The 14954-nt window shown below is 42.0% G+C and overlaps 2 protein-coding genes across 8 annotated transcripts in view; both read right to left on the bottom strand.

The window, feature by feature from the left end:
• Window positions 1-4566, bottom strand: part of PGBD1 (piggyBac transposable element derived 1) — a 22222-nt gene extending 17656 nt beyond the window's left edge. The window contains exons 1-2 of one of the 6 annotated variants that reach the window (XM_040249961.1): window positions 4223-4566; window positions 2852-2984 (exon numbers count right to left, since the gene is read on the bottom strand). The gene's annotated coding sequence lies outside the window, so the exon portion shown is untranslated. Of the gene's footprint in view, window positions 1-57; window positions 350-2851; window positions 2985-4222 lie in introns of those variants that run through there. The other 5 variants (XM_040249962.1, XM_040249959.1, XM_040249960.1 and 2 more) reach the window with 5 other exon arrangements.
• On the bottom strand, window positions 3669-14954 carry ZSCAN26 (zinc finger and SCAN domain containing 26). 2 transcript variants are annotated; one of them, XM_040249985.1, is made up of 5 exons: window positions 14850-14937; window positions 11561-12551; window positions 9415-9896; window positions 8997-9114; window positions 3669-5553 (listed from the first exon to the last, which is right to left on the bottom strand). In XM_040249985.1, exons 3-5 carry the CDS (start codon window positions 9832-9834, stop codon window positions 4652-4654), a joined length of 1440 nt encoding a protein of 479 aa, XP_040105919.1. In that variant the 5' UTR covers window positions 9835-9896; window positions 11561-12551; window positions 14850-14937; the 3' UTR covers window positions 3669-4651. The 2 variants fall into 2 exon arrangements, with proteins under 2 accessions (XP_040105919.1, XP_040105920.1); XM_040249986.1 differs by lacking the exon at window positions 11561-12551 and having other exon boundaries at window positions 14850-14954.

Genomic DNA, 14954 nt, shown 5'->3' with positions numbered 1-14954 from the left:
CATCAGGACCATCACCCCTTGCTCCTTGAGGACAGGGTCTTATCTTTGCCGGCGTACCCGGTATTCAACAAATACTGGTGGATGTCCTGCTGAATGCACGGAGATGTACTGGGATGCTAGGACGTCCCGCGGGCCCAGAACGTGTCTTACGGCGATCGCACCCCAGCACTTGGAATACAGGGGGCACTCGGTGAGTGACTGTCTTAACTGCTAACAGACCAAAAGTTCAAGGAACAAGCACAACAAAGACGTAGATGACCCAGCGAAAAATCCCACTGTAGACCAGAGGCCCAGCTCTCCAGTCTGGAGAAGGCAGCTGCCTCGCCTGGTGGGCGTGCCCCCACTTCCTGCCGTCAGGACTCCGGGCTGCAGCCGAGCCGGCTCTGTGTCTCTCTAGCAATGCGGCCGGCACATCTCTCTGGTGCGCCTGGAGGACTCCAGCTGCCACAGCCCAACAGGCTCAGTAGCATAATCTCCGACAGACCATCCGGATATCCCCAAACTACCCCTCATTTTTGCAATTATTTTGATTAAAAACCAAATAGATGATGAAGAAAAAACTGAGTTTCTGTCTTTAGAGTCGTCAGAGGCTGCTGGGGAGACAGATGAATAAACATTGCAATAGAGCAAGCAGCACACATTTTAAAAATTTAAATATACAGATTCAAATACGCACACCTAAAACTCAAGTTGCATATAACTGCATATATAACTTAGTTAAGCCTGCTAATAATGTATCAATATATCAAAATATGTTAAAAAGTCCCATAGTAAACAAAAACACACCCTCGAGTTGCACAGACTGAAATGAAAAATATCCCAACTCCCCACAGTTAACCACTGTTATTATTTTGTGTATACCCTCCCAGGACACCACCAGCCACACAGTGGTGCTGCTGCTAAGTCATTTCAGTCGTGTCCAACTCTGTGCGACCCCACAGACGGCAGCCCACCAGGCTCCCCCGTCCCTGGGATTCTCCAGGCAATAACACGGGAGTGGGTTGCCATTTCCTTCTCCAATGCATGAAAGTGAAAAGTGAAAGTGAAAAGTAAAATTGAAGTCGCTCAGTGGTGTCCGACCCTCAGTGACCCCACGGACTGCAGCCTTCCAGGCTCCTCCATCCATGGGATCTTCCAGGCAAGAGTACTGGAGTGGGGTGCCATTGCCTTCTCCACAGCCACACAATAGCACTCAACAAACATTTGTTTAGTGTGTATTTTAAACCACCCCTGGCATCATGATTTTATTTTATATCTTATCTTTTTCAGTTAACTTGGCGATCTTCCCATACCAGTTTATCTTTTAAGAGCTAATTAGTATTCCAGTGTATGGGCTAATTTACTTAACTATCCCTACTATATTTTGTCTTTATAAGTAGAGAACACCACTGAATATCTTTATATGCTTTAATGAATATATTTCTAGGGTAATTACATACTGGAATATATTTGCCAAAGGGCATATGCATTTAAATTTAAATCCCGTGTTTAATTTTTAAGGGCACTGCTGTTTAAGAGTAAAATGAGAATCTAATAGAATAATTCAGCCCAGGTGAACATGGTGGTTCAAAATCAGAATTAACAACCAATTAACATGTGAAAAGATGCTCAGTTTTGACAGTAAAACTATTTAAATACTCTAAAAAGTAAACTCAAACAGAAATGGCCAATCAGAAGATATTGTTGCAATACAGTACAGTCTTCCCGACTTTCTGCTTTGAGTAGATTTTTAACTGCCTTTTAGGGTGTCTAGGATGTTTTATGTTGTAAGCAAAACCCCAATCGAATCTAACATTTGCCCTTTGTTCAACGTTTCCATAATTCCCAGGAATAAGGAGAACATTATTTAAATATATCTCTATCCATCATTTGTGCCTAGGTGGTTATTTATGGGTCTGCCCCGAGGGTACAGATGAGTGCACCACTTCCTTTGGAATTGTAAGGAAGAATTGTAAGGAAGAATTAGGTTAAAGTGTCAATGAACTTAGGATGCTTGTAATACCTATACAACAGAATCATCATGAAAAGAATTATTAAGAAGCCAAGATTAATTTTCCAGAGAGTTAAGGGTATGTACTGTTCATGGGGTTCTCAAGGCAAGAATACTGAAGTGATTTGCCATTCCCTTTTCCAGTGGATCACGTTTTGTCAGAACTCTCCACCATGACCCGTCTGTCTTGGGTGGCCCTAACACAGCATGTCATAGTTTCATTGAGTTAGACAAGGCTGTGATCCAAGTGATTTGGTTAGTTTTCTGTAATCGTGGTTTCCATTCTCTCTGCCCCTTGAGGGATAAGGATAAGAGGCTTGTGGAAGCTTCAGTCATTCCTAAAGGAAGTCAGTACTGAATATTCACTGGAAGGACTGATTCTGAAGTTGAAGCTCCAATACTGTGGCCACCTGATACAAAGAACTGACTTATTGGGGGGGGAAAAAAAAACCCTGATGCTGGGAAAGATTGAAGGCAGGAGAAGGGGGCGACAGAGGATGAGATGATTGGATGGCATCAACGACTTGATGGACATGAATTTGAGCAAGCTCCAGGAGTTGGTAATGGACAGGGAAGCCTGGTGTGCCGTAGCCCATGGGGTCACAGAGTTGGACATGATTGAGCAACTGAACTGAAGGGTATATAATTCTTCATACTTTGAATCTTTTCATTATCATAGCTCTTTAATGAGAATAAAGATATTTCAGGTCACTTCCTTAACTGAGCAGAATCAAATAGATCTAAACTATGATATAGAGCTAAATATTTAGGCATTAACCTCAGCACATCCCTCAAAACTCTTGGAAAACTCCCTGGTATCAATTTAATTTTACTAATAAAAGCAGAATAAAAGATACATACCTTATGGCTTAAGCAATGGAATATGACTGACTTTCCATAAAATTCAATTTCTTGAAAAATTACAGCTGCTTCTCCTGCAGATTTGGTCCTTCTCCAGAAAATGGCATTAACTGTAGATTCTGGTCAGCTTGCACTGAGTCAGATCACAGTGGGACGTGGATCAAAGACTCCTAAGTGCCTATTTCAACCTTCATTCTCCCCTTTACTCTTAGTGACAGAAGCCTGATTTTCAGCTGGACACTCTGAAACCCAGAATAAGATATACTTTCCAGTTTCCCTTTCTTTAGTTTTGGCCTATGATATATGTGCTGAAGTGATTTATGGGAAAGCTGCTTAAAAGGAGCTGACTGACGGGGAGGCATCTCTGTTCTTCTGCCTTCTGTCCACATTTTGTATGTGATAGCTGGAGCTTCAGCAGCCATCAAGGATCATCATATGATGACTTTAAGGAGTGATGGCATGAAAGGCAAAGGCTGGGGCCCCTAGTGATGTCAGAGAACCACCTTCCAGGCCTGGGCTGCTGTCTCTGGCCTTTTCTATTTAAGAAAACACAAACTTTTATTATGTTATTCCCACTTTTTGTGTTTAAATTATATGCAGCTGAACAAAACCTTAGCAAAACCTGAGGGCTCGCCAGTCTTCGCACTCACATGACAGACTAAGAAGTCTTTTCCAGACAGCGGTACCCCAAGCAACTGCCACCAATCAGCAAGTGATGTTTATCATCCTGGTGACATATTCAGAAGTCAGACTCCCCTAAGCTTACTAGTCTTCACCATTACCATGACATTTTGGCATTCACAATGTGACGATCGTGATCTCTTCCAAGCTAATTTTATTACTTGACTTTCAAAATTCCAGAACAAACAGCATTTTAAAGTTACATCATCAGTATTAAAGGAAAAAAATCCAATTTCAGGCATTTATCAAAGTTGCTATGCAGCAGCCACTATACTAACAGTGAGGTTATCAAGTAAGAGAGTTGCTACTTGGATTAATTCAGCCTGGTTCATTCAAATAACTTACCAAATCTCTTCCATAGCCTAAATAAAACTTTAGTTTCTAATTTGAATCAATGAGGTATACATGGCAGGGATGTGGCTGGGAAATGGTAAAATTAGATCATCATTGCTTTCCAAAATGCTTCTGCTGATTGGGGTGGGGATGGGGTAGTAAAATCAGTGGGGAAAAATGTTCACCATTAATAACCTGCACTTTAAGATACCTTTGAGGGACTTCCTTGGCAGTCCGGTGGAAGTCTGTGCTCCCAATGCAGGGGGCATGGGTTTGATCCCTGGCCAGAGAACTAAGATCCCATGTGCTGTGCAATGCAGCAAAAAAAAAAAAAAAAAAAAAAAAAGTAAAAGGTACCTTTCAGTGTGGTATTCCAAAGTCATTTTTTTTTTTCTCTAGGAGACTGCTGCTGCAGCATGTGCAAAAATATCAACCCTCTCTTCTTCTGCTTAAACCTATAAATCTATACATACTTGACTCATTGATGACTTCAAGCCCTTGATCATGAGGCTCTCTGCTACTTGGAGACACATAACTACACATTTACCATGTTAAAGGCTCTGAGAAGTCCTGCAGTGTGAAGAATGCTTTTACCTTCGATCCCACAGTACCATCTAGGGTCAAAATATTGTGGCCCAAAGCTGACTACAAGGAAAATAAGAGTGCAGGCAGAAAGCCTTCAACTTGGCCTCCAAGTTCTCTGCCAGAATTGGCTAGAATGACTTTTCCTGAAGTGCTGCTTATTAACGTACTGCCTCTGATGGTCCATAAGGAGAGGACACTTCATCAAGCCAGTCTGTCTTTGTGGTGGTATCTCTGATGTTGAAAGAGACCGGACCTCTGCCTGAAGGCTTCTCCACATTCATTACACTTGTAGGGTTTTTCCTCGTTGTGGATTCTCACATGCTGAGCGAGATGTGAGTTTAATCGGAAGGCTTTCTGGCAAATAGTACATTTGAAAGGTTTTTCTCCAGTGTGAATCCTGTGGTGTCGAATAAGGTCTGAGGTCAAACTGAAGGCTTTCCCACACTCGTTACACTGGTGGCTTTTGGAGTGGCTGTGGATTCTCTGATGGTGGGTGAGGAGAAGGGCCTGACTAAAGGTTTTCCCACACTCTTTGCACTGACAGGGCTCCTCCTGACTGTGAATTCTCTGGTGTCGATTAAGGTGGGAGCTGCGCCGAAAGTTCTTTCCACAGTGGATACATAGATAAGGTTTCTCTCCAGTATGGATTCTGAGATGTTCCAAAAGGCCTGCATTCTGGCTAAAGACTTTTCCACACTCCTTGCACTGATAAGGCTTCTCACCAAGATGGATTTTCTGATGTCTGACAAGGTGTGAACTTCTCTGAAAGGCTTTCCCACATTCATGACACTGATGACCTTTTTCTCTAGAGCAGATTTTCTGATGTCCAGGAAGACTCAAACTCTGACACACATCAGCTTCACAGAGTTTTTCTTTCTTGTGTGAACTTTCATGCTTAATCAGGTCTGAGTGCTGGAAGAACCTCTGTTCATATTCTGAGCATTTATAGTCAGTTTTCTCCTTGGGCTCAGCCTGCTGCCTATCCAAGTTAGAGTCCTTGTAATGAATCTCCATGGGTTCAGATGGTTTCCCAGATGATTCCACTCTTCCACAGGAGTCTGTCTCTACAACCAGCTTCCCATTCTCAATCCTTTTTGCCTCCCCTGAAACATTAAGTATATAACACCAATTATTTGCTTTTTGGTGCTCAGGAAAAGGAATCTGCAATTAGGAGGATAAAACTGAATCAAGCCACGTGTGCAAAATGGAAATGTGGATGTTTGTATTGCATATAACATACATGGAATGATACATAAGAAAATGTTTCCCAATGGCTGCTTTGAGAGGATTATGGTGAGAGATGACTTATTTTAAATGGTTTGAAGTCATGTGATACATATGCATATATACATACAGAAAGAAGTTAGCAAGCAAGTAAATAGTCATAAAGGGCAGGGCTCTACGTTCTTTTTTGTTTTTCAATCTGCTTATGGCTTCAGTGAAGAAAATACTGAACATTTTCCTGCCTTCACTCCTTCCTTCCTAAACCCATCCTAAATGCCAATCATTACTGTAGGCACTGAGGTTATCAAGTAGGATAAAAACTTATTTATTTTTGATGAACTCTTTTTAAAGGAGAGACAGAATCATAAACAAGTAGTGGGAAGATAACATAAAGTTTGTGCCAGGCATAGCAGCAATACAGAAGAAAAAAATGATTGTTACAATTTTATCTTTGAGAACTTTTTGCTAATCTAGTTTTCTATAAATTACCATAAAACATCAACCACCAGGCAAAACCAGGAAGTAAGAACATATTATACAACTTAAGTTTTTGAATAATTTATAATGGCTATATTACTTTAAAAACTTCAGTTAATTTAGGCAAAATGATGAGATCACTGGTCTCAAAATTGAAGAAAAAGCATATAGAATTGCAGGGTCTGAAAAGAACATACAGTTGGAAGTATTTAAAAGTGAGGTTAAACAAATAAGGACCTACGGTATAGCACAGGGAACTTTATTCTGTAATGGCCTGTGTGGGAAAAGAATCCACAAAATAGACATATAAAGATGCATAACTGATTCACCAAACTGTATACCTGAGACTAACATGACGTTGTAAATCAAATAGACACCAATTAAAAAATTTTAAGTGTGGATATACACATAACTGATTCACTTTGCTGTACAGCTGATGGCTGTATGTTCTTGATAATGGTCTGCCATGTGGAAATTAGAAAGCTAGGTCAATTAAATACCCAGGGCAAATAAGAGAAAGGGAGAGCACTAGAAATGAAGAAATGAACTGGAAATGAAGACATGCAGACATGGTGCCAATTTTATCACTGATTAGCTGTGTTTCTTAGGTGATTTAAATCCTCTGGGCTCAATGTCCTCACCAATAAATCAAAAAAACATTGGGCCACAAGACCTTGAGGCTAACATGAAGTCCATAAAAATGTCTTAGCCTTTCCTGATCTCCTTGGACAGCAGTAACTGCTTTCCTGTGTGGTTCAGTAGATCCATTATAGTTCATTACTTTAATAATTTGCTTATAGATATGGCACAGAAGAGATAATAAACAATGTTTGCTGAATAAAAACTTAGCTCAGACACCAGGGAGAGGGTATAGCAGATAGGAGCATGAAGTCCAGGAGCATGAATGAGATGGAAAGCAGAATGAGAGTAAAAGGAGAAGTGGATGGAGAAAATAGAAGAGTGAGAGAGTCTAAATAGCACTAATAACAAACAAATGAAGCTTACTCTGTGTGAGCAAAATAAAGACAGAAAGCAGAACATTTCAAAAGTTGAGAGTCAATGAGAAAGTGAAAATGAAGGGTGGGGGGAGGAGGTATCAGAGAAAGTAAAAGCACATGTTGGGGAGGCAGAGTAGAAACACTAAAAACCTAATTGGGTGTAAGGGCTTTGGCAAGAGGATGAATAGCCCCCATGGGGAGGGAGTGAGAGAACAGTCTTTTCTGTGAGGACAGAATGACATACACAACTAAAAGGAAATGCAGGGGCCTCCAAAACTGAAAAACAACCTAAATAAAATAACATTTTTCAACAGATCTAGAAGGTAAGGAACAATTTCAAGAATCTACTGTTGCTAAATCTACTTTTTATATTTAAAATATATACCCATCATTGATTACATGGCATAAATTCATTTCTGCAAGGCTGTTTAGAAAAAGTAGGCCTCTCTCTTTTGGCTACTTTACTCAGAAAGCTTCCAGAAGAAGAGGAATTTTGAACTATACTCAGAAACTGTGCAGGGGAACCATGCAGTAAGTAAAAGAAGGCTTTACAATTGAAATCAGCCATGCATCAAATAGATATATACTGAAGGTCTACTCTAGGCGAGGGATGGTAGCAGACTCAGGAGACAAAACAAAGCCCTGTCCTTTGGGTCTGGCAGGAGGAAAAGAGAAGTAAACCAGCAATTCTAATATAATATGATCAGTTCCATGGTAGCTTTAGCAGCAGAGGTGGGGAAACTGATCTAGACTTGGGGGGATTTAGGAAGGACAGAGAAAGTGATATCTAAGCTAGCTGTGAAGGAGGAATAGGAATTAGCCAGAGAGAGTGAGGAAAAAGTATTCCAGACAGACAAGGTGGGAAATGGACTCAGCATGAAGAGAAACACACGTGAAAGCTGATGGAATCAAGGATGACTAATTGTCCCAGTGAGTCTGGAAATGAGAGGTTTCCAGCACTTGGAACAGTTGGAATGAAAAGTCTCCAGCAAACTGAAGCAAGCTGATTATGTTAGGGAATACAAGGCTACAAGGTCCGCAAGTGCCAGAATATGCTAGGTGAGGCTTCTGTTAAGAGCTATTGAGAGTGAGTAAAGGTGATGGGTTGTTTCTTAGTTCATTGAAGGTCTTCAAGGAGGGGAGCAACAGTAATGAATTTGTGTTTAAATGGTGGAGAATGAACAAGAGGTAAGTTAACTTTAGCAGAAGCACCAAGATGAGAGATGGTAAAACAAAAAAGATAAACAGGGCTTGTACCAGACTGGAAAGAGGAGAAGAATGAAAGGGATAAATATTAGAAAGAGAGATGTCAGAGTCTAGAGCAAAAAAAAAAAGAAAATCCAGACAACATTTAGAAATAAAAGGCAGTAGTCATTTACAATAACTGGAAGGTGGTAAGAAAAAATAAGTAGTGAATCATGTGGCTGGCATTCTTTCCCTTGGGAGAGAAACAAGCACTCCTTTTTCATTCACACCCCTGCCCCCCAGTAATGGGGAGAAGAGAAAGGTAAAGGTTCACACAGGAGAAGGATTCAGTTTTAATTAAACAGAAAAAAAACAAACTAGAAACACTCAAAAACAGAAACAAGGGTTAGGGAAAAAGGAAATGTCTGGGGTAATAGAAACTTTTCTGTCTTGATTGTGGTGATGATTAGACAACTGTAATTATTTCATGTTTGTGAAAACTCATTGGCCTGTACACTTACAAAGAGTGAATTTTAGAGAATGTAAACTAACCTCAATAAACAGGACTCAAAACAAAAACAAAAAAGCAAATTGCTAAGGGTGCCGAGCAAGGCCTCCAGGCAGAACCACAAATATCACATGCGAAGATGCAGGCTTCTTACCCTTCTCTCTCTCACGCTCTGGGACGTCACCTTCAGGTTGGACCTGCCGCTCCGGCACGGCTTTTCCAGGGGCTGTCTCCTCCGTGAGCACTTCCTGTTTCTTTGCCTGGTTTGGGTCCTGGGGATGATTAGGTACACGTGGGTTTAGGAGGAAACTGCTGTTCAGAAAAACACTTCAATGTTTAGAAAAGGAAGCGAAGATAAGGGCAAAGAAAAGAGACTGGAGAACCTGGAGCACATTCAGTTTCCTCCCAGCAGAGGCAGGGTGGCTGAGGTAAGAGTTTCAGCAAGAAACAACCAGACTGCAAAGAAACGGAACCCAAGCTGAGCAGTTCTCCCACTGCTGAAGTCATGGCCACGGCCCTGGCCCAGTGTGTCAGCTCCTGCTTTCTTGCAAAGGGGCACATCTGACCCTTACCTCTTGTTGTCCTGTTCCTCCCAGCTCCGGCTGCAAATCCTCCAGGAAAACCACCGCATCGTCCCCGCTCTCCGGATGATGCTCCCGTAACCGGGCCTGGAGGTCCTCGGGCAGGATGGTCAGGAACTGCTCCAGCACCAGCAACTCCAGGATCTGCTCCTTGGTGTGGGTCTCAGGCTGTAGCCATTGTCGGCAGAGCTCCCGGAGCCGGCTCAGCGCCTCTCGAGGTCCTGTGGTTTCTTCATAGCGCAACTGCCTGAACTGCTTGCACAAGGGCTGCTGCCCGAAGCCTGTGCTGTTTCCCTGCAGCTTGACTCCCTGTTCCCGAGCAGAGAGGTGATCCTCCTTCACCACCCGAAACCCCTCCTTCTTCAGGTTCACAGGAGCCAGGGAAGGAACGGTTCCCCATGCTGTCGCCATCTCCACCTTCAGACTGCTCTATTTTGGGCAACTTTCTTTTGACTGCCTCCTCAGGGTTACCCCTGAAAATGTAATAACAAGAATCACAGAAACCGTAATAGTAGTAGTAATGATAATAACTGCAATGGCAATACCCCTTTGTTGGATTTATACATTTCCAATAATTACTATCCATTTCTCCTCTCTCTCTGAAACAACCATACAAAATGAGAAGACTGTTTTACAGAAGATCGCCAGCTAACAGCATAAATAACAGATTTGAAAAATCACCATTCTGTAGCCCTTGATGAAATAACTGATTCAATCAAGGACCACAAATGGGTGAAATCAGTGGGTAAAAAGGAGTAAGGGGAAAGGATAATCTCAGCCTCAAAGAATCACCACACTGATTGCTTATGAATTACAAAGGGAAGGATGGCGCTATCCGGCAGTCAGATGAAACCTAGCAACACCAACAGTAAGATAACTGACCTTGTGCCTTAATTTCTTATGCAGCATTTTTATTAGATGTGTTTAACATGAATCTAATAATGAGGAAATTTTCAAATAAATCCAGAATGTCTAGAATGCAGCTTATCTACAAGAGGTATGCACTTTTCAAAACATCAATTTCATGAGAATAAAGAGTGAATGTGGGAAAGGTATTTCTCTGGATTAAAGAGATACAGCAAAATATAACAAGTGAAATTTGCTCTTGAATTAAAAAAAAATACAAATGTTTTGAAAGAATTCAGAAATCTGAATAATATATAGGCAAACCAAATAGAGCCCAAAGGCTGTATTTGTACTTAAAGTTTTACTGGAATACTGCTGCTGCTGCTTAGATGCACAGTCATGTCTGACTCAGCAGGGATCGAACCCGAGTCGCCCACATTAAAGGCAGACTCTTTACCCACTGAGCCAACAGGGAAGATTGATTTTTTCTTATTGGAATACAGCCAAACCCATTTGGTAGACAGTGTTTACATCTGCTTTCAGAAATACACTAGCAGGACTGAGGACTTGAACAATGGAGCACTGATCCCTGCTCAGTCAAAAATCCAAAAATCTGTGTGCTACTTACTATCTCTGGGGTAAAAACAAAGGAATTGATAGATGAGCAAGGGTAGGAAGCTAAAACAGCTTCAACAGGATCAGGACTCAAACTCTAGTTCTTTTGACTCCACATGATCTCTAATCAAACACAAACCTTCCCCCACTTAAAGATCTGTAAAATAAAAATACATGTACTATAAGTACTGAAAAAAACCCATGTATAAGTGGACCCATGTAGTTCAAACTCTTTTGTTTAAGGATCTACTGGAGTTACCATAGAGACTGTACCACCTGCAAAGCTCAGCTATTCTGGCCCTTCACAGAAGTGTGTAGATCTGAGAGTCTCCTCGGGTGGGATATAGTTTTGTGGTCATGTAAGAGAATAGCCGTATTCTCAGAAGACAGTACTAAAACTTATTTTCAAATGTTTCAAGGAGAGGGGAGTCTGTGGAGAGGTATGTGGAGAGAGAGAGAGAGAAAAAAACACAAATGTAGCAGGAAGTTGACAAGAGCTGCTGCATGAGGGGTATATAGTATTGACCATACTATTCTTACAACTTTTAAGTAGATTTGAAAATTCTCCAAAAGTTGACAGGGAGAAAAAAGACACAAAATGAATAAAACTGTATGTTCATTCATTAAAGCCAATATCAGAATTAACTAAAAGAACATAAGGATATTCACAATTTACCTCATTCATTGTCTAGGTGCCACACTCTTTAGTTGCTGGAGATACAGAGATGAAAGAACCTCTGGCCTCTATAGCTCTCTGCCCCACAAGAAATCAAGTAAATAAGCAATTACAGTTGAATGTATTAAGTGCCACGGTGAAGGCAGACACAGGATGCTAGCAGAGCTCAGTGGTAAGACACTGAATCCCTGTTAGCAGGTCAGAAAAGGGCTCTTGAAGGTAGCCCTTCTGACTCGTAAAAGACATGTGAAAGTCAGACAAGAAAATACAGAAAGGGTTTTCCAGACAGAGAAAAGCCTGAGCACAGAGCTGTTGGAAAACCTCACATGTTCAGGGTAGTTGTTAGTCATGGCTAGGAAAAGGGTAAATGGGGCTGGGACCTGGGAGACACCTATGTGTAAGGAAGAGAAGTAAGAAGGAATAACCAGAAAGGTAGAAAAACAAAGACAGTAGAATCCAAGAGACAAGGGGATCTGTTTCGATAGGTGTGGAGTGGTGGAACGAGCCTGAGCCTCAGACTGGCCTGGGTTCCAATCCAACTCTGTTACTACACTGTTTACTCATTTGTAAAATGAAGATAATACCTAATTCAGAGACATGTTTTGAGGTAAATGAGGGCATCTCAATTAGACAGTAGTCCTCACTCACTGCAACTAGAGAAAGCCTTGCACACAGCAATGAAGATCCATCCACAGCCAAAAATTAAAACCAAAACAAACAGAAAAACCCCAAAACTTTCCATGTCTCCTTGTCCATAACTATATCGTGCTCAGTAGCATCTGACTTTCTGCAATCCTATGGACTGGTAGACGGCCAGGCTTCTCTGTCCATAGGATTTTCCAGGCAAGAATACTGGAGCGGGCTGCCATGTCCTCCCTCCAGAGGATCTTCCTGACCCAGGAATCAAACCCGTGTCTCTTGCATCTCCTGCACTGCAGGTGAATTCTTTACTGCTGAATCATCAAGGGAGCCCATAACTATGTTAGTATTTCTAAAAAACACAAACACAAACAAAAAAAGTCAGTGACTTCCTTGACAGTCCAGCAGCCAAGACTCTTTGCAACAAATGCAGGGGTCCTGAGTTCAATCCCTGGTCGGAGAACTAGATCCCACATGCCACATCTAGAAGATCCAGCATGTCACAACTAAGACCCAGCACAGCCAAATAAATTTTATTTAAATAAATATTATTTAAAAAAAACAAATAGAGGTCACTGCAACCTCTGTAAAGGCAATTCTGGTCATTGGATAGGGAGAACAGTCACCCAGCCACAGGAAAATGAGAAAAATGGCACAAGTAAGCAAAAATTAGTCTTTCAAAAAACAAGACATTGAAAGGAAAAAGATACACAGGACCTGAGCTAGGAGAGGGTAGCATAGCGGACAGGTATGTTATGTATCATCTTTATGCCAATGATTTCCTTATTCTTCTGCCCAGACCTCTGAAAGATTTTTCTTCTGGCTATCCGGTTCCTGGGCACCTTACAAAAGCCTATCAAATGCAACATGTCAAAATGAACTCAAGAGTCTTCCTGGTGGCTCAGTGGTTAAGAATCCGCCTGCCAATGCAGGAGACATGGATTCAATCCCTGGTCTGGGAAGATCCCACACGCCTCAGAGCAACTAAGCCTGTGTCCCACAACTGCTAAGTCTATGCTCTGGGGCCCAGGAATGGCAACTATTGAGCCCAAAAGCTGCACTACTGAAGCCCATATGCCTTTGAGCCTGTGCTCCATAACAAGAGAAACCACCTCAATGAGAAGCCCATGCACTGCAATGAAGGGTACCCCCCATGCCCAGCAATGAAGACCCAGCACAACCTTAAAAAAAAACACACAACAAAACTCAGAGAATTATACCATCAATCTTTTGAACAGGCTCTTGGTATGTGGGGACTCTTGATTCTGATGACTCTTGAGTGACTCTAGAGATAAGTGAAATAGTATCTGCCAATTGTTGGCACACACTTCTGAATCAGTATGAATAAGGCTCACTCACTTAGTGGCTGTGCCCAGTTAGGTTCCAAATTTAGTTCGCTGTTATATAGTATCACTCCCAGCTGATACTTATTTGTCAAAACAGGATTTACAATCTAAAATGCCAATCCTGCTGCAGCTGACCCTTAAACAACAGGAGAGTGAACTACATGGGTCCACTTATACATGGATTTCTTTTTTTTCAAATAGGCCAAATCTGCAATGTGGCCCTGTGAGTAGAGAGAGCTGACTGTAAAGTTATACTTGGATTTCCGACTTCACTATGGGCCGCTAACCAGTATTGTTCAAGAGTCAACTATATTCTTTAAAAAAAGTGAAAAAATGTCCATGAAAGTAATGATTGTTAGCCAGAAAATAGTTTGGTATTATGATGGTGAATGTTCTTTGACAACTTGACTGCACCACCGGGTACCCAGATATTTGGCCAAACATTACAGTGGGTGTTTCTGTGAGGGTGTTTTCGGATGAGATTAACATTTAAATAAGTCGACTGAGTAGAGCACATGGCTTTTATTAATGTAAGTGGACTTCATCCAATCGGGTGAAAGCCAGAATAGAACAAAAAGGCTGAATTTCCCCAGTAAGAGAAGTCACCTGCCTGACAGCCTAAAAGCTGAGAAATCACTTTTTCCTGTCTCCAGTCACCCGATTCCAGTCTTGCCCTCCAGTCTGGTCTCATCTTGAGTTCCCGGCTGCAAATGCTTAAAAACCTGTCAGATGTTTTTCCTTTGCTCCAAACCTTCCGAATACTCTTTCCACATCAAGAAATCAACAGATTCCTTACACAACGCCCACTTTTCCTACAGGCCCCTCCCACCCCCATCTCTCCAACAGCATTTTCTACACACTTTACCCTGTTTACTGTGCTCCAACCACTCTGGGCTCCCAGCTACTCCTCGAGTATAAGCGAGCTCCTGCTTTAGCGCCTTTGCATTTGCTGTTGCCCCTTACTAGAAAATTCGTGTCCGCAAAGGCCACGTAGGTTTTTTAAACCTCCCTCAAGCTCAAAAGTCACCTTCTAAGGCTTAACTTTATACATATTTAAAGTTGAGCTCAATGGATAAATATATATATACACACACACACACATGCAGAAGACTGTGCCTCTATAAACAAGAACCACAGCATCATTCCTCTCCTAGGCCCCAAGATTGACATCTCCTGTCCTCGCCAGCTCAGAGTCCACACGTCTCCTCCATTGGGTAAGGCTTCTCCGCACCCTCAAGGAATCAGCTGCTCCCCAGCCCACGGGCCGCAGTTACTCCCCAACCTGGAGCGCAATCACCACTCACCCCTCCAGGGACCCACGGGAAAAGCCAAAAGCTTTCAAGCAGCTTGTTAGCTCTTTACTGAGCGGCCGCTCTCGCTCCGCGGCGCTTTTGACCGCCGCTCTAGGA

The sequence above is a fragment of the Oryx dammah genome, unplaced genomic scaffold, assembly GCF_014754425.2.
Source record: "Oryx dammah isolate SB20612 unplaced genomic scaffold, SCBI_Odam_1.1 HiC_scaffold_11, whole genome shotgun sequence".
Lineage (NCBI taxonomy): Eukaryota > Metazoa > Chordata > Mammalia > Artiodactyla > Bovidae > Oryx > Oryx dammah.
Note: the sequence above shows the minus strand (reverse complement) of the source record. Positions and strands in the feature narration are given on the sequence as shown.

Bases quoted from the DNA above. Each gene is read 5' to 3' on its own strand.
- ZSCAN26 (XM_040249986.1), bottom strand. From the start codon at position 9,834: ATGGCGACAGCATGGGGAACCGTTCCTTCCCTGGCTCCTGTGAACCTG. The intron at 9,115-9,414 runs GTAAGGGTCAGA...AATCATCCCCAG, and splicing joins GAGGAACAGGACAACAAGAG to GACCCAAACCAGGCAAAGAA. The intron at 5,554-8,996 runs GTAAGAAGCCTG...TTAATGTTTCAG, and splicing joins AGAGCGTGAGAGAGAGAAGG to GGGAGGCAAAAAGGATTGAG.